The 22,200-nt window shown below is 38.2% G+C and overlaps 1 protein-coding gene across 1 annotated transcript; it reads left to right on the forward strand.

The window, feature by feature from the left end:
• The first annotated feature begins 7,912 nt into the window (after nucleotides 1-7,912).
• On the forward strand, nucleotides 7,913-13,086 carry LOC121979817 (T-complex protein 1 subunit eta-like). Its single transcript, XM_042531808.1, has 6 exons — nucleotides 7,913-7,939; nucleotides 10,580-10,840; nucleotides 11,548-11,625; nucleotides 11,745-11,948; nucleotides 12,822-12,942; nucleotides 13,028-13,086. The coding sequence occupies exons 1-6, from the start codon at nucleotides 7,913-7,915 to the stop codon at nucleotides 13,084-13,086; spliced, it is 750 nt and encodes a 249-aa protein (XP_042387742.1).
• Nucleotides 13,087-22,200: the final 9,114 nt, after the last annotated feature.

A 22,200-nucleotide genomic window follows, 5' to 3' on the forward strand; every position in this document is an offset into this window, starting at 1 on the left:
AAGCCCGGTGAGCGCGCTAGAATAAAGGGGAACTCCGGTCCTAAGTTCGGACCCCTACCAACCTAGCGGTAGGGTAGTTGTCTGATCAACAACTTATGTTACGGTACTACTAAGTGCAACTAGGCCACCACAATAGTATGTTTATAAGTATGCATGCAAGTATGTTCAAGTCATGTTATATTAATATTTATGTTTATGTTTAGGTCCACGTTATGTTCATGTTATGTTCTTGCCTATGCATATGGACATGCTTGTGATCGAGTCTATCATTATGTTTAGTTCATCTATCATGCTTACGTTTATGTTGTCATGCTTATATCACTGCTTATGCTTATGTTCATTGAAAGTAGGTTAGGAGGTCCTAAGATACCTTTGATGTGGTTTTCCTTAGTACATTAGATTATGGACGCTAACTAATGCATATACAAGGTAGAGAACATGCTATAGAATTATTCTAAGTTCGAGGACGAACTTTTTATAAGGTATGGAGGATTGTAACGACCTAATTTTCCTCATTAGGAGTTCTAAAAGTTCTTAAAAATATTTAGAAATATTTTAGAAATATTCTAGAGATTTTTAGATTATTTTTATGTAATATTTGGAGGTCGTTTGGTATTTTTACTAAACGAAGGAAGTTTCGACAAAAAAATGTCCAAGCCGAGAATTGAACCCACGACCTTTGACTCGGTCAAAACCCGCCTGACCAGGTGGGCAAACGGATTTTTCTATTTAGAAAAGGTAGCGAATTTATTTAAGATAGTTAACAGAATATTGGATTATAAAAGGGATAAGTTGATCTTGGATTTGTCTGTTTAGAAAAGGTAGCGAATTTATTTAAGATAGTTAGCAGAATATTGGATTATAAAAGGGATAAGTTGATGTTTGATTTGTCTGTTTAGAAAAGATAGCGAATTTATTTAAGGAGTTAACAGAATATTAAGTTATAAAAAGGGATAAGTTGATGTTCTGTTTTCCCGGGACTTAAACCATTCTCTCCTTCTCTTCTGCGTACGATGGCGGAGCTCAGGCAGAAAACGAAAGGGAGTTAGGGCATCATCTCTGGCGGTCGGCCAAGGTCCTAGAAGCCCTTTTTGTTCGGTTGTGAGTCCAAGAATCAAGGTAAGTGCTTCTCACCTGCAATAGGAGTAGTTTTGGACCTTTGTTCTTCTTGAATTCGAAGCATAAGAAGCGCTTATAGTGCAGATTTTTAATTAAGTCTATAGTGCAGATTTTAATTAAGCTTATAATGCAGATTTTTATGTAGAGCTTATATTACATATTTTAATTAAGCACTTATAGTGCAGATTTTTATTTAAGCCTATAGCGCAGATTTTAATTAAGCTTATAATGCAGATTTTTATGTAGAGCTTATATTGCAGATTTTAATTAAGCTTATAGTACAGATTTTTAATTAAGCCTATAGTGCAGATTTTAATTAAACTTATAATGCAGATTTTTATGTAAGCTTATAGTGCATATTTTAATTAAGCCTATAGTGTAAATTTTAATTAAGCTTATAGTGCAGATTTTTAATTAAGCTTATAGTGTAGATTTTAATTAAGTTTATAGGTGCAGATTTTAATTAAGCCTATAGTGCAGATTTCAATCAAGCTTATAGTGCAGATTTTTATGTAAGCTTATAGTGCAGATTTTAATTAAGCTTGTAGTGCAGATTTCTTAGAGCTTAAAATGCAGATTTCTTTAGAGCAGATTTCTTTAGAGCTTGTAGTGCAGATTTCTTAAGAGCTTATGGTGCAGATTTTTAAAGATTTTAGTGCAGTTTAGAACTCATTATAATGCAGGTTTTTAAAAAGATTATATGCAGAATTTGGTTAAGTTGAATATGCAGAATTTTAGTATGCAGATAGTGTTAAGCATAGAATGCAAATCTTAGATTAGAATAGTATGCAAATTTTGATTAGCATAGTATGCAGATTTTTGTTTATGCATTTCAAAGTTAGAATTTGTTTAAACATTTTAGTTTTTAAAGAAGCATTCTTTTATTAGAAGTATTAACAAGTATAAGAAAGATAAAGAAAAGAAAGAAAAAGTCCAAGGCCTTAAGTAGATCCCAAAGTCAAGACTTTAGGGATTTTGGCACACAAGGTGCTCGTTAAAATGCCGAGGCATTATATATTAGAAGTATTAAAATATAACAAGTATTTTACTTTTATCAGTGGTACTGTACTGGACTCTCAGTTGTCCTTGGGCTGGGCTCCCATAGTCGTCCCTAGGTTTAGATAACCTAGTAAACCCTACTAGATTCGGGACCAGCTATCTCGGGTCTAGTTAGGGATGCGCAAAGGTGGTAGACCGAGGTCTGCTCTTTTATGATTGGTGGCTCGCTACCCCAACCTATTAGGGAACGCGCATAAGATGGTACTACGCCTGGGCCCAAGAAGAAAGTTGATTATTATTTTGAAGTATTAAAGTATAAGTTTTCAAACAAAAGAAATAAGCTTCACATAAGTTTAAAATTCAGCAAGTTTAGCTTTCTTATATACTGACATGTTGTTTAGATTTGCTTACATGTTTAGTATTTCAGTATACTATGTTTCATTTGCTATTAGATGAGCATTCAGTTTCTAGATTTCTTTCAGCTTACATGCATACTCGAGTTTTGTGAGTTAGATAGCGCTTACTAAGCAATTTTGCTTATAGATGCATTTCCTCTTACTGCAGATAAAGGAAAGGAAAAGCTATAGTAAAGGAAGGCGACAAGGAGATGCGGATGGATGTGTGATGCCTGGACTATAGAAGCCTTGGGATTTAGCATAAGAATTTATTAACAAAGAGTTGAGTAGAATGTATTAGATGAGTCATTTAGTCTTCCGCTGCTAGTTAATTGTATGTTTTGAGTTTTTTAGAGTTTATGTATTGATCTTTACATGTGAACAACTCTAATTAAGTAAAGTTAGTAGTCCAGTAGCGCTCCGCCCTCACATTCCAGTAGTAAGGAGGGTGGGGTGTTACATGTTGTGTCTATCTACACAACCTTAGTCGAGTTTTTATGTTTTCTTTTCTTTTTGCATTTTCTTTCTGCTTTGCATATTTGTAGTCTGTTTTGTTTATCTGTATTTTTTTAGTTCCATGTTTTTATTTGCATTCTCATTTGCACTTTGCGTTGTTTATTCGCATTTCTGGTTTTGAGGCATATTTGAGAACATCAAACCTTCTACTTTTTCTGCTACTTGTCCGATAGCAAAATGATTAGCATTTTCTTAGTTTATGAGTTGTCAAGATAGTATTAGTATGTTTGGTGTATCTCCTTTCTCTATCTCTAGTAGCATGAAATAAGCTAAGTATTGTACGGAGTTTGGTATAAGTTTTAGCCTAACCTTAAGGATATTATTTACACTACACATAAGTACTTAAGCTTGAATAGTAGAAATATTTTTGGAACAGTTATGATTCATCCGAATTGGTTAGTACTTGTGTTTCCATGGGGATTTCTTATTTACATTTTGGTTACTAGACAACCTCGGATCATGAAAGCTCATTTGGAAAAATCTTAATCCCAACATATGCATCCCGTATATGTGATTAGTGCTACACAACACCCAATATATATATATATATATATATATATATATATATATATATATATATATATATATATATATATATATATATATATATATATATATATAATAAGGGATAAAAAATAGTTGTCGTGAGTGGAAACTAACAATTCACCCCTTTGAGACAGAGTTAGGTTACTGGGGAAATGAATGTTATGTTTCTCTTGATTCCGAGAAGTATCCTTTAAGACCTTGTGTAACTCAAGAAAAACGAACCAAGTGTGTGGCAGGTAAGTGCCTATCACCGGGAACATTAGGAACTCAATCGTATGACGACTTAACTAAGATGAAGAATTGAAACTTGAAGAGTTTGAGCTACTTATTGCACCGAGCACAAAGAACTTATGCCTAGGTCATACTTAGGTAACTTCACAATCATGTTTATCAATGAAACTAGTTGATAGAGTTAGGCGAATGCACTAGGGATTATGAAATACTGTCAGGCACTCATGAACATATTTTGTAGTGTTTTGCTTGAGGACAAGCAAAGATTCAATCTGGGGGTGTGATGTGCATAAATATTATGATAGTTTATGCATGCTTTTACGAACATTGGCTTACTTTATACGTATGTATCCTTTGTATGATCGCCTCTTTTATCATATATTCATCAAATATACTCTTTTATACGTATACTAAAAGCCTAGCTTTTTGTAAACATTTATTTTGAAATAAAGAATCACATTGGTCAAATGTCTACATTTGTATGCTAAGTGTAGTTGTTCAATTAATTTATATTGTAGATAACATGGTGTGTGGTGTCACACACAGAAGATCATGTTATCAATTCCTTATAAATTATAAACAGTAGCTCACGACTAAGATGGAAAGGAACAAACCATTAGAATAGTCGTAGTGTAATTTGGTATTAGTTTATCTTAACTATAAAATTACACTAGTACACTCTGAGTGTATTGAGCAGGACCATTTAAGGTAAGTTCTTTTTATACTGACTGAATAAAAGAATAAGACCTTTGTTATTGTGGAAGTGTGTGCTCTTAATCTTGATATAATAACAAGCACATATATCTAGTATTTATTTCTTTGCCTTATCAATAGGTGAGATTTAGTTCGATAAATCAAGAGGCCCAATAAGTTGGGAAATGATATTATTTATAGTGTGTGTTGTTGATTATAGAATAAAACTGTGTCCTAGTAATCTAGGTTGATAATGCCCATAAGAGAAGCTCATAAGGATTGTCATGTAAATCCTGTAGGTGGACTTAGTGTGACATGATGATAAGGTTGAGTGGTACTACTCTTGGACTAAGATATTAATTAAATTGAGTTGTCAGTAACTCATTTAATTAGTGGACATTCGACATCTTAAACACAGGGAGATTAACTTACTCATGATAAGAAGGAGCCCAAAATGTAATTTGGGATTGGTGCGGTAGTTCAATAATAATTTTTTAGTGGTAAGAATTATTATTGATGAAATTAAGTTGGGTGTTAGGGGCGAATATGGGAAGCTTAATTTCATCGGGAGACCAAAACCAATTCCTCCTCTCGGTCTCTATCGTAGCCTCTTATTTATAGAGAATTATATCCACCAAATGCCCACTTCCTACCCACCCTTAGGTGGCCGACCAAGCAAGCTTGGAGCCCAAGCTTGGGTCGGCCAAGCCAAAGGCTTGAGCCAAGTAGGGCGGACGGCCATAGCTTGGAGCCCAAGTTTGGTGTGGTCGGCCATATAAAATAAAAGGATTTTATTTTTTAAAAAAAATTTCTTATGTGGAAACTATGGTTTTAAAAGAGAGTTTAAAATTTAAATATTTCATTTTATAGTTTTCTACAAAAGATTAAGAGAAAGTTTTGATATCTTTCCTTATTTCTAGTTAAAAGGAAGATTTTAATTTTTATAAAACTTTCCTTTTATGTAACCATCCTCATAATTTTAAAAGAGAGTTTTAAAATTAAATCTTTCCTTTTATAGTTTCTACAAAAGATTAAGAGAAAAGATTTGATATCTTTCCTTATTTGCAGATTGAAAGGAAGATTTTAATTTTGAGAAAACTTTCCTTTTTATAATCATCCACATGTTTTAATAGAGAGATTTTAATTTATAAAAGTTTCCTTTTATAACCAACCATGAAGGAAATTTTATTTCCGTAAACAAATAAGGAAGTTTTAATTTTGTGTTTAAAACTTGCCTTATTTAGAGCACTTGTAGGGGTCGACCATGAGAAGGGTTAAAAGGAATTTTTAATTAAATTTTCCTTATTAACCAATGGCAAGGAAAATAAGGGAATTTTAATAATATTAAATTTCCTTATTTTCCAAGACCAAGGAATATAAAAGAGAGGGTAGAGGTGCCTCTCCACACAACATCTCTTCTATTGTTTCTCTCTTCTCTTCCTTGGTGTGGCCGACCCTATACTCTTCCTTTTCTCTTCTTCTTTAGTGGCCGGTGCATCCCTCTCTTGGAGTTCTTGTGGTGGCCGGTTCTTGCTAGGAGAAGAAGGAGAGAAAGGAGGCTTTGTTCTAGCATCCCTTGGAACTTGAAGGTTGGTGGCCGAAACTTGCAAGAAGGAAGGTGTCTTGGTGGTTCTCATCTCGGTAGATTGTTGCCCACACAACGTCCGAGATAAGAAGAGGAATACGATAGAAGATCAAGAGGTTGTTGCTTACAAAGAAAGGTATAACTAGTAATTCTATTCCGCATCATACTAGTTTTCTTTATATGGATTTTGAAATACCAAACACAAGAGGCTAGTGATTCTAGATTTTCGGATTTGTGATTTGAAGTTGTGTTTCTTTTGTTTTTTTTCGATCTTGTGATTCAATTGTTCTTTTTGGTTAAACCTAGGGTTACTATAAGGAAATTAAATATTGAATTTTGTTGAGAGACTTTGTCGAGGCAGTGGTGGACGTTCCCATACCCAAGAAGGCCAAGTGCCTCGCCATGTATGACCTAGGAGCCGATCTCTGAAATAAATATTTAATTGAATTTGTAACATGGGTGGATTTGAATCTATAATGTTAAGTATCGTTTGCGATCCAAGTCTAAACCTCTAAGAATAGATAAGTTAAATTTGGAATCAATAATGTTAAGTTCTGTTTGCGATTTTGAATTTAATTTCTAAATAACACAATAGGTTGTTAGGAAAGGTTCAGGACTTGTACAAAATTTTTGTATAGGGGAACCGGTACGATATTCCTAGTAGCAACCAACACGGATATCTACTCTTTGTTTGGTTTTGTGTTGACAGGGACAACTTTCGGAGCGAAAATAGCATTTGTCGACGCACTAGAGCGAACCAAAGAACACGGGCGTGCAAACCTTGCAGGACCGTGTGGCCAAACATAAGGGAAGATGTGCATGGCCGTGCAAGGTCGTGTGGACAAACATAAGGGAAGATGTGCATGGTCGTGCAACCCTTGCACGGTCGTGCGGCCAAACCAGAGGCGGATCAGAACACGGCCATGCAACCCTATACGGTTGTGCACCCCATAACCGAGGCCAAGCAGCACACGGTCGTGCAACCCTGCACAGTCGTGTCCCCAGGAACCGAGCCCCAGCATCACACGGCCATGCCAATTGGCACAGCCGTGCAGCGCATCCAGAGCCCAGTTAGGGCACGGACGTGCCACTCTTGCACGGTCGTGCCGTCGCACCGTGCCCTAGCCTATAAAAGGGGGTTTAACCCCTTTTCCGAAGGGGAGAACCGGGAGGTGAGCCGTGAAGAGGAGATTCATTCTGGTGTCATTCCACGCCATCTAGGACATCGATCCAGTGACCTTCCATCACCACCTCAACTCCAGAAGCAAAGGATTGGATCCGAAGATCACTCATCGCCATTGGATAAGCATTCTTCTTCTTTCTCTCTTCCGTTTTGAGGATTGTATGTTTAGATTCACCATGTTTTCGGGTTCTTCTCTAGCTTCTATGGAGTAGAGTCTTTGTTCTAGGATGAGGGAGTAATTGTGGATTGGTTTTGATGTAAAACTCATATTACGTTTATATTCATTGGATGATTTTGCTTGCTTTGTTTCGATTACTCGATCTCTTTGTCGTGTTGATTGATTGTGTAGGAATTGCCAACCTCGTAGAGGGAATACCTTAGATCATACACCCGAGAGGTCCTAGTGACAGGGGTAACCCATTCCCAGACATCTAGGGTACTTCCTTGAAAGGAGAGGTGACTTCTTCGCAAGGAAGTAAGAGACCAAACCTAACTTCTTAATTCTATCCTTGATAACATCAGTAAGAGTCGTATCCTTGCGATCTACCGAGGCGCCCTAGTGATAGAGATTAACCATAACAGGATTTCGTAGGGATTGTCTTTGTCTGGTGCTCAAAGATAATTGCTTTAGCTTTCGGCGAATGCATGTCGATGGACAATGAGTATAGGATAGTATGAGAAACATCAATACCACCACAATGAAACCGAACTCCTAGAACTCTTCATTAATCAGGTTGTTTTCCTCTCGTTGCTAGTTCTCATTCCTCGCTTTCCGATCTCTTTTCTTATATTACTTACAACCATCAATAGTGTAGCTAATCCTAAGTGTGTCATCACTAGTTCTTATAACCAGTCCTTGTGGGTTCGACAATCTTTTATATTACTGACGACGAATCCGTGCACTTGCAGAATCATAACACTCAGGTGTTGCTCGCCTTGGTCCGGGTCTTCCGCTCCGGCTCCACTTGCTTGGGTGATCTCTGCCATCCGGAATAGGGCTTACCCGAACCCAACTTCCAACCTTCTCGAGCAGGCTTCCGCTCTGGCTTCTCGTTCCTCAGAATCGTCGCGTGCTTCCTTCTCGTCCGGCAACATACTCATCCATAGTCTTCATCCCTCAGTCGCACCTTGTGCCGGCCTTCTCTCTAGCTGTGTCTCTTGCTCCCCGAGCATTCTTCCGCTCCGGCTTCTCATCCCTTGGAACCACCGCACGCTTCCTTCTCATCCGCCGGTGTACTCTTCCGCAGCGCCTCGTCCCTCGGGCGCACCGTATGTCGTCCTTCTCACTAGTTGCGTCTTTCGCTCGATTACCTGTGCTCCTAAGCTCCTGCACACTTAGACACAAAGTTAACAACACACAGGACCTAACTTAACTTGTTGATCACACCAAAACAACCTTGGGGTTCCAACAATCTCTCCCTTTTTTATGTGAGCAACCCAAGTTAAGCTAGGGTAAAATAGACATAAAGATAAACTAACTAATTCTGCAATAAAGTGCAAAACAGATAGAAAATTTAAATTTTGGTCTACCTCCCCCTAGACTTATACTTTCCCTTCTCCCCCTTTAATCACATAAAAATTGAGATTCCAAGAAAAACTCTAAGGGAAAAAAATTTGAAACTTTGAAAAGTTTTGCAATAATTTTAACGAAGGAAAAAAATGTTCTTAGTAAAACTTTAAGTAAGAAAACTTTCTAAGCAAAAACTCTAAGTAAGAAAATTGTCTAAGTAGAGTTTAAAAAAATCTGACTCAGGAAATTTTGCAAACATATTTTTAAAAAATTTTCTAAGTAAAGATTTAAGCATAAATTTCTAATTTCAGAAGAACTTTTAACTTATGCAATTTTAGTTTTACGTAAAAAAATTCTAAGTCAAAAAAATTAAAAAAAATGTTTAAGAAAACTTTTTAAAGCATTATTAAATTTCAACCTTAATGCTTTATCAAAAAGTTAATTAAATATTTTATTTCAATATTTTGGCTTCCAGATCATGGCGAGGCACTAGGCCTTCTTGGTTATTGGAGCAACAACCACTTCCTTAGACAAAGCCTCATAAAGAAATTTTAATGTCTAATTTTCTCACTAAAGCTCTAAATCTAATTAGTTCAAGTTCAAGTCAGACAGAACTTTGGAACCCAATATAGGTTCCAGCCTACTGGATTGACTAAAAATTTCTTAGGGACATATCTTTTTGAAATGTTTCTAATTTGTCCCTTATGATGTCTAAAATACCAATTTAAATTGTTAAATTTTCTAACATTGGTCTTAGATGAGCATGCATGATTTTTCAAATTATTTACTTGTACTTTTAAATTATCATTTTCTACTTTTAATTTTTTATTTTCTAATTTGATTCTGTCGAATTCTTTTATTGGACAAGATTTAGCTAATATTATTTTTAAATTCTTAATTTTTTTTCTAACTTGTAGCAATCTTTTGTTAACAGTTTAACGAACTTAAACAATTTGTCGGGAGGAAGAGATCGTATCTGACTTACCTTGTCGATCTTGTTGTCCGTGTCTCCCCCTGAACTCACTACAAGAAAAATCCTAATAGACATCGGTGGAACAACAGTGGTTTTAAGCAAAAACCAATGTCTTTGAGTATTTTACACCGGTTTTTCCAAAAATCGGTGTCTATAAGCTCAAATTTTTGCTCATAGACATCAGTTTTTTAAGCCGATGTCTATGAGCGCCTTTTTTTCGTTAATAGACACCAATTTTAACAACGGTTTTTAAAACTCGGTGTCTATGATAAAATAAAATAATTTATTTTTCCCACCCATACTTAGCTGAAATTTGCAACACTTCACTCTTCCCTCCAAACCTAAACCTATATCGCATCGTCCTCCTCACCGCAAGCCGTCCAACCATCTCTCTCAGCTTCATCTTCCTCTTCCCCTTCTTAGATTGACGCCTCTTCCTCTCTCGATCAAGATTGACTCACGACGCATCTCCTCCACCTCCTCCCTTTATGTAAGAAGAGGAACCCTTCTTCGCATTTTGAGAAAGGAGAGGTGACGAGTTGGTCTTGTTTTCTAGGGTTTCAGAGTAGTAGCGGCGGAGGGAGATAAGATGAAGACGACTAGGGGGAAAGGTGATACTAAGTTCTACTGATCCGATGAAGACGATCAAATCGTACTTTTTATTTCTAAATTCTAAGTTTACAGGAACCTCACCGCTGCCCTCTTTCCTCTCTCCCTCTCCATCAAATTCCAACTTTGTCTCTCTTCCTCTTACATTCTATTTTGTTTTACTATGGAAGCGGCTTAGTGATTATTAACCCCTTGGATCTCTTGGCGGCAATGTTTGCAGCAACCCCAGATCATACTGTTGAAGGAAGGGACGGACACCTCACAGGGGAAGGCGCAGGTTGTGAGCAACATCAATGCTTGCACCGCCGTGGCGGACGTGGTTTGCACGACTCTGGGTCCACGTGGAATGGACAAACTCATCTACGATGATAAGGGGAATACCACCATATCCAATGATGGCGCCACCATCATGAAGCTGCTTGATATTGTCCATCCTGCCGCCAAGATTCTCGTTGACATCGCCAAGTCTCAAGACTCTGAGGTAAGAAATTTCCGCCTGGATCGGTTGTAGAACATGAAGTCCTGTTTGACTCGTGAAATTTTTCACATTTTTCAGTTTTGTTATCTGTTCAGTCCACAGAAAATAGTTTTTAGAAAAATGTGAAAACTATTCTGCTAAAACTGACGAACAAAAAATTAAAATTGTGAATTTTCATCAAATTTTCCTCATGTAGCATTGTAAAATAGAAAAATCAAACCATCTTCATTAAAATTGTTAAAATTTCTCACGATTTTAACTTTCTATTATCAGTTTCAGCAGATCAGTTTTCACATTTTTCAGAAAATTATTTTCTAAAAACTGAGAACAGAAATTGAAAAGGCTGAAAATTTTCATGAGCTCGTGGCCTAAGAACATGAAAAGGCACTCTCTTCTCCTGATGAATATTGGATGACTTGATTTCCATGTTAAAAATTGGCTTTGAAGTTTTGTTGAAGTAGCAGGGATAAACAATTTAACTAATCTAAAGATTTGATCAATTAGGTTAGATACAGTGCACAATGATAAGTTTCTTACTCGTTACAAATATCTTTATGGGGAAAGAGACACTTCGCACAAAATGATCACTATGTATCCACAACATTATGTGCCAATGCCATTTTGAGTATTAAAAAAGACGTTAATATATTAGCTCAACTGCCAGCTTTTGGTGTGTCTGAATGTCTTAAATCCTGCATATTCTGGTTTAGGTTGGTGATGGGACAACAACAGTGGTGCTTTTGTATGGTGAGTTCCTAAAGGAGGCAAAACCTTTTATTGAAGATGGAGTTCATCCCCAAAATCTTATTCGAAGTTACCGGACTGCATCTTTTTTTGGTAAGAATTAACCTGTTTTGTGATTGAGCGCAAATGTCAACTGCTGAAAATCACATGTCATGTTTTCTAGGCCATCAACAAAATTAAAGATCTTGCCGTAAGCATAGAGGGAAAAAGTCTTGAAGAGAAGAAATCCTTGTTGGCTAAATGTGCAGTTACTACACTTTCTTCAAAGTTAATTGGTGGTGAGAAGGAGTTTTTTGCAAACATGGTTGTGGAGGCTGTCCTTGCAATTGGCAATGATGATAGGCTTAATTTGATTGGGATAAAAAAGGTTAAGCTTGTATTTCTAACATTTTTAACCAGTTCAGTTGATTTGGATTTCATATTATAATTTTTATACTTAATGGTAGATTGGTAGTACTTGTATACTGCCACTGTGTTATGTGACGCTAACTATATAGATTTACCATTTTTCAAGTGAAGAACTATTTTCACAAATTTGACTGACTTTGATATTGCCCAACGCTGGCAACGGCGGCGGCGGCGGTGGCGGAGGCAGCAGCCGACGAGGAAGAAGGTGAGCAAATTGTGTTGTTCGCTGCTGTCGGTGAATAGGGTTTGATTTCTTCTCTTCTGGAGGTGTCCACCTCTCGATCTCTCATTTTCGTGCCGACCACAAGTTCCCACCTCTTGATCTGTTTCTTCTCTTTTGGAGGTGTCCAGTGTAAGCTCAGGGTTTGTTGTTGTTCGAGCTGATGCTTTCTCTAGATTTCGACTATATTTGTGTGGCTAATCATAGTGATTTTGCAGAGTGAAACAAATCTCGTGCTATAATCTCTCTTTTGGTTACCAGAAGATTCCTCCTTTCAGCAACAATCATTTATATGAATCCTACCGGGACTTCATCTAAAGACTTCGTTTTTCTGATCGACAACATTAATCTTTCACTGATACATGTTTTGGCATATTGTCTTTCTTTTTTGCATCAAAATAATTTATTTGGTCGCTGTCAGTTCCTAATTAAGCTAGCTTCACTTAGAAAATTCTATCATTTTACTGCATATTTTTTGGTTCTGTTCTATTTGCTCAACTGCATTAGATCCCAATAGAGCCCAGTGCTCTGATAGGCTCCGTGTAAACAAATGTTTCTTTTTCTTTTCCAATTTGGAGCTAGTGTGCTATTATGCTTTCATTTTGTTTGAAGAAAGCTATACTAAAAACAGGGCAACCTATTAATCCTTCATGTCTTTTTCTTGCTATGAAGGGCTTCCCCTCTGAACGTACTACAGCATGGACTCCATTAAGGAAAAATATTATGGCAGCAGGTGAGTCTCTCTCCTACAATATAGTGTGGTCCTATGTGGTTGTTTACAAGTTAAGATTCTCAATTAATTTAATCTCTTTTTTCAGTGGTTATTGCCTTCTTGACTTTGCCAAATGTAGATGTCAAGCTGCTTCTAATTTATTGATCCTACAGTGATCAGACCAGGTTTCTAGCTTTTCTGTTTGTAGACTTTAAAATATTTTATCCAACTTGCTGATGCACCAATCAAACTTTAAGACATCACCATCTTATGAATTCTTTAAAACATAAACTGTGTTTTATATGTTTTCCTTCTTTTATTCTCCAATCAGGATTGAGTGTAGACTGTTTAAGGATCATATGCAGAACATGTCTTTGTCTCCTCATGCTGGTCATGGGATTCCTACACAGTCCTTTGAGGAAAATCAAGGGGGCAGAAATTAATAGATGCCAGGAAATAGGTGATAGTATTGTAGTGTGGATGAAATTTGGACTCAATAGGAAATGGGATTTGAGAAACTGCAGTAGAAGTCAAAGATATCCCTGATTGGTATGGCAATCTTAAAATTAAAATTAATTAATTGCTATGTATTTCTTTGCATCTAACATGATCTATGAATCATATCATGCCACCAAACTTTTAGATTTTTTGCTTTTTCTGGGAATTAGGATTTTATGTAACTTGAAACTTTGGAGTTTATAAACAAAGTACTCCTTTCCCTTTACTCTTCCATTTTGCTACTGGACAGAGCTGGAATTGGGCCTCTTTATGTCATCAAAATTCAAACTTGTTTCGGCATATTGTTTCTATCAGGCATAATGTTAGTACCAAATAAATATTTATGTTATGCTTGTTTATACAAGAGGTGCATGCGAGTTCAGCTTGCTTTATGCTTTAAGCTTGAAAGCCTATCAGAAAAACTTTTTCTATTATGATGTTACTTATAAGAAATTCATGTTTACAAAGATTTCATGATGAAGATTACTTAAATGATTATTTATATTATATGCAGTACTAGATAAACTTGAATTGGTTTGGACATTTTGATATGATTAACAATTCAATTTTAATTATTGTTCCTATTTTCCTGTGTTTGTAAGAATTCTATTGTAATGCTTATTCCTATTTTTCTGCATTTGGATCCACTGTATGAGTATGTTTTCCTTCGTAAATCAGTAGTCTTAACTCTTATCAGTTCACTTCTATTAATCTCTTGTTAATTCTTTGGTATTCTTTCATATTATCCCATTTTCTGAGAAGACAATAACAGTTTTGTTTTGTAGAAGAATAGGACACATTGCTGGCAGATTGTTCTAATACAAGTTGTCTTATAACAGATTATTTCAAATGTGCAGATCAAAGAAGCTGAGGAAACAAGTAAAAATTACCAGCAAAAAGTTACTTATCTCATTTTCAATCTCTATTTGAGTAGAATTTACAGCATCTTTAATTTCCCTTATGTAAGCAACAAACTGCTTTATATCCATATTGACTATTTTATTCTATTTAGGTAAGAGAACTGGAGAAACAATTAAATGGTGAGAGGACAGCCATGAAGGATGTTGCAAACTTCCCAAAGCCTCCAGTGGCTCCTTTAAGATGGAGACCTCCTTTACAAAGAATCACCAATCAGTTGTCACCCTCAGGACATCAAACAAGCAGAGGTGCCCATCCAGTAATAGATAAAGAGAGTTGTCTATTAACAAATAAAACTATTAGGGAAGATTTAGTTAAATCTCTGCACAAAGCAAGAAGGATAACGTTGGCACCAGTAAGAAGAATATTTGTGTACTATCTATTACCTTTTGATGTTGTAAGAAGAATAGTTATGTGTAATTTGTGGATATTGACTTGATGTGCACAATATCTATTATCTTTTTATGTTGTAAGAAGAATATTTATGTGTTGGTTATATGGATATTGACTTGGTGTGTTTAGATATATCGGTGCATTTTTATTTGTGATTTTCTTAGTGAATTAATAATATTAACTTAATTTTATGATTTGCTTGGTGATAATATTGGTTTTTCACTATTTCGGAAATCAAATTTGTGTCGTTAAACAATACTGATATTACATCGGTTTTCCACCGCTGCAAAACCGATGTCCTTAACTAATATTACATCGGTCGTATACCGCTGTCAAAACTGGAGTTATTAACATATAATATTACATCGGTTTTACACCCGATGTCGTTAAGTGATACTACACCGATTTTAACCCGATGTCTAAAATGGCAGACCTTTTACATCGCCTTCATAGACATCGGTCGAAAATGTAATAGACATCGGTCGAAAATATAATAGACATCGGTGGAAAACCGATGTCTATGAGGGTTTTTGTTGTAGTGACTACTGCTATCTTCCGACGTGGCTCCCCCCTTCATCGATGCTCTCGATGCTCATTTCGGAAGAGCTTGACTCGCAGTCGTCGTCTTGATGACTTGACATTAGTGCAAGTCCGGAGAAGGCTTCGACTTCCGATTCGGACGACGTATCATCCCACATCGCTTTTAATGCCTTGCGCTTTTGGACAGGCTTCTTACCTTTATCTTTGTCCTTGTTCCTTAGCTTGGGGCAGTTGTCCTTGACGTGTCCTTCTTCGTCGCAGTGGGTAGCAGCGGATGGTCCTTTTCTTTTTACCCTGCGGATGGTTAGTTTTTCTAGACTTACAAAGATTCTTGAATCGTCTTACCATCATTACTATTTCCTTATCGTCGAGAGAAGACTCCGACTCAGGTTCGTCTCTCGATGCTTTGAGGGAGACGTTGTTCTTGGGCTCCTTCATACCTACACATCTTGATTCGTGCACTTCAAATGTGGAAAAAAATTCTTCTAATGTAATTTTTTCTAAGTCTTTTGAAATATAAAATGCATCTACTAGTGACGCCCATTTTCAATTTCTAGGAAAGGAATTTAGTATGTACCTTAGCGAATCTCGGTTACTTACCGTCTCTCCAAGATTCGAAAGTCCGGTGATGATTTCCTTTATCCTTGAGTGCAGATGCGCAACTGTCTCATCTTCCCCAAGTCACGGGCTGATGAGCTGGTTGCGGAGTAAATCCCATTTTGCGAGTTTTGCTACAGACATTCCTTCGTACAGCTCAAGAAACTTTTCCCAAAGTTCCTTCGTGGAGTCATAGTTGCCGATTCGGTTGACTTCTTGTGGCGGAACGAAGCTTAGCATATGGTACTCTGATTTGTCATTTGCCACATAGTCAGCCTGCTCCTTCTTCGTCCAGTGGTATTTCTCCTTACCTTTCGGTGCTGTAAAACTGAACTCCATAATTAACATTAAATCAAAATCAGTTTTAAAGAATACCTGCATTCGTTTTTTCCAGCTAGCGAATTCCCCTTCGAACTTCGGCGGGTAGATGCTTGGTCCGACCATTATTTCGTTGCTTCGTTCGGCGGTTAGTCCTCCTGAAGCGCCTTGGCTCTGATACCGCTGGGGCTGGCTAGAAGGGGGGTTGAATAGTCTGCAAAAACAAAAACGAAACCCCATCTCGACTTTTCTTAAACTAACACTTGTATAAAATAAATAAGCAGAAAGTAAAAGATGAGGCTCACAAAGATTTGATTTGGTTACAACCGAGGAGGTTGTTAATCCAAGGAAAATATCGCACTAGTACTCCTTCAGGCGAAGAAGCCTCTTACAGCAATAACGCACAGAGAAATAGAAGCTAAACTACAACTGAGAGCGCACAAGTGTTGGAATACACAATTTCTGAGTTGATGAAAAACTTCTGGACCAAGGCTATATTTATAACCTTAGTCGGGGTGCCCCGAAGGGGTTCCAGGCGCCCTAGGGGGGATAAAATTTTATCCCCAATGAAACGGATCGCGCTTAACGCGATCCGGTTAAAAATCAACATCCGGACTGTTGGAGTGTATACTGAAAGCCTAAGCTTTTGTAAACATTTGTCTTGAATAAAGAATCACATTTGGTCAAACTATCTACATTTGTTTGTAGTTGTTCAATTAATTTATATTGTAGATAACATAGCATGTGGTGTCATATGCAGAAGATAATGTTATCAGTACCTTATAAATTATAAACAGTAGCTCACGACCAAAATGGAAAGGAACAAACCATTAGAAGGTCGTAGTGTAATTAGGTATCAGTTTATCTTGACTGTATAATTACACTAGTACACTTAGAGTGTATTGAGTAGGACCATTTGACGTCGTTTCTTATATACTGATTTTATAAAGAAACAAAGACCTCGGTTATTATGGAAGTGTGTGCTCTTAATCCTAATATAATAACAAGCGCATATATTTGATATTTATTTCTTTAATTTATCAATGGGTGAGATTTAGTTCGATGAATCAATAAGCCCGATAAGTTGGGAAATGGTATCACTTATAGTGTGTGTTGTTGATTATAGAAGGAAACTGTGTACTAGAGATACTAGGTTGAGAATGTCCCCAAGAGGAGCTCATAAGGATTGTCATGTTAAACCCTGCAGATGGACTTAGTCCGACATGACGATAAGGTTGAGTGGTACTACTCTTGGACTAAGATATTAATTAAATGAGTTGTCAGTAACTCACTTAATTAGTGGACATTCGATATCTTAAACACAGGGAGACTAACACACTCATAATAAGAAGGAGCCCAAAAATGTAATTTGGGATTGGTGCGGTAGTTCAATAATAGTTCTCTAGTGGAATGAATTATTATTGATAAAATTAAGTTTTGTGTTCGGGGCGAACACGGGATGCTTAATTTTATCGGGAGACCAAAACCAATTCCTCCTCTCGGTCCCTATCGTAGCCTTTTATTTATAGAGTTCTATACCCACCTATACCCACCTTATATACCCACCCAATAGGGGCCGGCCAAGCTAGCTTGGGAACAAGCTAGGGCCGGCCTAGGTATAAGATTGGGTGGTCGGCCCTAGCTTGAACCCAAGCTAGTAGGGCCGGCCAAATAAAATTAAAAAAGAAATTTAATTTTAATTTTTATTATGTAGAAGATATAATTTATTAAAGAGAATTAAAATTAAAATATCTCTCTTGTAAAAGATCTACAAAAGATTAAAGAAAGAGATTAGATCTCTTTCCTTATTTGTAGATTGGTGAGATATATTTTATTTTCTCTTTAAAAATTATTCACATGTTGTAAAATTAAAATTATAGAAATTTCCTTTTTATCAACCATGGAGAGATTTGAAGAGAAATTTTATTTTTTAAAATTTTCGGAAACAAATTAGGAAGTTTTAATTATTGATTAAAACTTGTCCAATTTTGTTTTCATTGATGTGGCCGGCCACTTGATTTTAATTGGGGAAATTTTATTTTATTTTTCTCAATTAAATCATGTCAAGGAAATTAAGGAAATTTTATTGTAATTAAATTTTCTAATTTGCCTAGACCAAGGAATATAAAAGAAGGGGTGAGGGTGCCTTCAAGAGACACAACATCTATTATTTCTCTCCCTCTTTTGTTCCTTGGTGTGGCCGGCCATCCTCTCCCTCTCTTCCTCTTGTGGTGGCCGAACCTCTCTCTCTCCCTTGGAGCTCTTGTGGTGGCCGGATACTACTTGGAGAAGAAGAAGAAGAAGAAGGAGAGAAAGCTAGCATCTCTTGGAGCTTGGTTAGTATTTTGGTTTTTCTCCTTGGTGAAGTTTTCCTTTGTGGCCGAACCTTGCTTGGAGGAGAAGAAGGTGGTTGGTGGTTTCTCATCTCGGTAGATCGTTGCCCACACAACGTCCGAGGTTAGAAGAGGAATACGGTAGAAGATCAAGAGGTTTTTCTACAAGGTATAACTAGTAATTTTTATTTCCGCATCATGCTAGTTATTTATGGAAATAATACCAAATACAAGAGGCTTACGTTCTAGAATTTCGAATATGTTTTTTCAATGCTGTGTTCTTTTGTTTTTTCTTTTCCTTGTGATTTGATTGTTCTCTTTGGTTAACCTAAAGTTATTTTAGGAAATTAAATATTAGCTTTCTATGAAAGGTTTTGTCTAGTCGGTGGTGGTTGCTCCCATATCCAAGAAGGCCATGTGCCTCGCCACGTCAGTACTGGGAACCAATTATGGAAATTAATATTTAATGGAATTAATAACTTAAGGAGACTTGGGTCGAACGTGTAAAGTTCCGCAGGAGATCCAAGTCAAAACCTAAAAGAACAAATAGATTAAGTTTTGGATCAAACGTGTTAACTTCCGCAGGCGATCCAAAATCTAATTTAAAAGAACACATGGTAGCTAGGAAAAGGTTCAGACCTTTGTACAAAATTTTTGTACAGTGAAACCTATAGGTTTTCCGAGTAGCAACCAACACGGACGCCCGGAATGGTTCCGGGCGCTCGGACCACTAAGTCAACCAGGTTAACTTTCTGGTCCAGGTCTTCTGCTCCGGTACTGCTCGCCTTGGTCCGGGTCTTCCGCTCCGGCTCCGTTTGCTTGGGTGATCTCTGCCATTCGGAATAGGGCTCACCCGAACCCAACTTTCGGTCTTCTCAAGCAGCCTTCCGCTCAGGCTTCTCGTCCCTCGGAATCGTCGCGTGTTTCCTTCTTGTCCGCTAGCGTACTCATCCGCAGTCTTCGTCCCTCAGTCGCACCCCGTGCCGACCTTATCGCTAGTTGCATCTCTTGCTCCCCGAGCATTCTTCCGTTCCGGCATCTCGTCCCTCGGAACCACTGCACGCTTCCTTCTCGTCCGCCGGTGTACTCTTTCGCAGCGCCTCGTCCCTCAGACGCACCGCGTGCTGTCCTTCTCGCTAGCTGCATCTTCCGCTCGACTACCTGTGCTCCTAAGCTCTTGCACACTTAGACACAAGGTTAAAAACACATAGGACCTAACTTAACTTGTTGATCACACCAAAACAACCTTGGGGTTCCAACACAAATCACCTAATTTAACTCACTTGTCATTCATCAAAACCTGAGTTAGATCGTTAATATAAACTGCACCGACAGGAGCTACCTATTCTCGCGTTCGAGATAGGCCAACCACTGGCACATGGTCAGATCCTCCGGCCAGAACTACAAAAGGAATGAGTAAAAATGACGCACCCAAGATGAATGACAACTCGGGAAGAACATAACTTACCATAGTGGACTTTTGGATGAAGTTGTCAGCCAACTCACCAGGAAGAATGGTCATCTCTTTGTTCTTGGCTTTTGCCCATGTCTAGGCAAGAGGCCATTGAATATGGATCATGTGCTCGGGCGATCGTTGTGTGCCATCGCTGGGAGCATGCCATGCGTCCGTAGGAAGGCAGATCAAAGCCATTAAGTGCCTATGGCTAACTGGATTAAAGGACGCTGAGGTTGCCCGACCCTTTGATTTGGACCTTAAAGGATTCATGGTGGAAACTAGAGTCCCTCGATCAGCCAGCGGGGGAAAGAAAGAAATCGACTGCACTAGAAGTGTACCGGTCTATAGCTCAAGCAATGAGGGAGTCCGATCGGATGAGCAGAGCATTGGAAAAATAGTCGTCCTCTCGGGAACGGAAGAAGATGAGCTCTCACCCCGCTCGAACGGGGGTTAGGAAGTAGGTGTTGTAAGTATCCCATGGTAGTTTTGATATAGTCAACCAAGTTAAGTTAGGTCATGTGTATTTGATCCTTGTGTCTAAGTGTGCAGGAACTTAGGAACACAAGAAATCGAGCCGAAGACGTAGCTAGCGAGATGAATGCCACAGAAAAAGGAGCCGACGAGCTTAGTGCATCCGAGGGACTTGATATTGCCCATGAGTACACCGGTGGACGAGAAGGACGTGCACGGCGTTCAAGGGATGAGAAGCCGGGAATGAAGCCTACTCAAAGAGAAGGTCGGAATTGAGTTCGGGTGAGCTCAACTCTGATTAGTCAGAGAATCACCCAAGTGAAGAGATCAGCTACTAAGAAGTTGATCTACCACTTGGAAGGCACCTTCCATCCTTTGAAGGCGCCTTCCGATAGTTGTTAGTTGTGGATAGAGTTTTATCCCCAGCAAATAAAATTTATCTAATGGAAGGTGTCTTGGACCATCTTAGAGGCGCCTTCAAGCTACGAATAGAGTTTTCTATGGATAATAAAAAGACCCCTGGACTTAGGAAATAAACAACAACTCTAGTATCCATTTCCTAGTTTTTTTTTCTGAGCATTCAACGAGTGTAAAAGGCTTCTCTGCCTTCAACGAAGGAGATTTTTAGTGCCTTTTCATTTGCCTTAGATTAACAACCACATAGGTTGTAACTAAGTAAATTCTTCTGCCTCATTGTAGCTATTCAATTAACCTATTATAATTGTGTGATTGCTACTAATTTGAGTTGAGAGATCGGGAAAGGTTTCTTTTTATATTTGACAGGCAATTCACCCCCCTCTCACTGACCCGATGCTCCAACAGGCACTTCCATGGGCGTCGATGTTGAGGCACCCAATCGGGAGGCCCCCCTCCGAGCGGAGTCTCTTGCGCCGCTGGCGCTGAATCAATGGCTCGTTGAAACCTGCCGAGTTGATCGCCTGCAACTCGAAGGGCATGACCACCGATACCATAGTGGGTCGTTCGGAGATGAGCTCCACTGTAGTAGCGGCCGTGTTGCTCCCTGCCACGCAGCTCGCATCATTGGTACAATCGATAAAGCTTTCGACCAGCCTTAGTCCATGGTTTTCCAGCTCGATCGCGCCATGGGAATTGATCTCAGCAACAGAGAGCTTGCTCATACTGCTCAGCATAGAGTTCAACATGACTTCGGCTATGAAAATGAAAGAAAAATCAGTTAGATTCTAAGGCGACCAAAGAATAAAAAGTTTACCTAATGAACCGAGCAGCCATGAGCGGAAGGGATTTAGGCCAAAGATATACAGAATGCCTTCGTGTAATAACCTATGTATTTGGTACTTCTGATCGGCTAGATGACCAGCTGCCTCAAGGTAGGTCGGGTCTCACTGATACTTGTGAAGAGCAGGAGGCTTCAGCAACTCCATTTGCTAGTTAGTCGGGAAGGATGGCCGCTCGGGAAGGCGAACAAAAAAGTAATGCTCCTTCCAATGCTTGTTGGAAGAAGCATTTTTTAAAAAAATATAGAGCCCACTTGGGCTTGTATTAGAAAAATCTTTGCCTCAGAGAGCTTGGGATAATAGAAGTAGTAAAAGATGCTTGGGACGAGCGAGATGTTGTACAGGCGGAATAAGATCACTATCCCGCACAATAACCTAAAGAAGTTTGGCACTAGTTGGGAGAGGTGAATATGAAACTATCAACAAACTTCAGAGAAGAGGGGGTGGATCGGGAAGCATAGACTGGCCAAAAATTGGTCTTTGAAAAAGGTAAGACAGT

The sequence above is a fragment of the Zingiber officinale genome, chromosome 5A (genome assembly GCF_018446385.1).
Source record: "Zingiber officinale cultivar Zhangliang chromosome 5A, Zo_v1.1, whole genome shotgun sequence".
In the NCBI taxonomy this organism is placed as follows: Eukaryota; Viridiplantae; Streptophyta; class Magnoliopsida; order Zingiberales; family Zingiberaceae; genus Zingiber; species Zingiber officinale.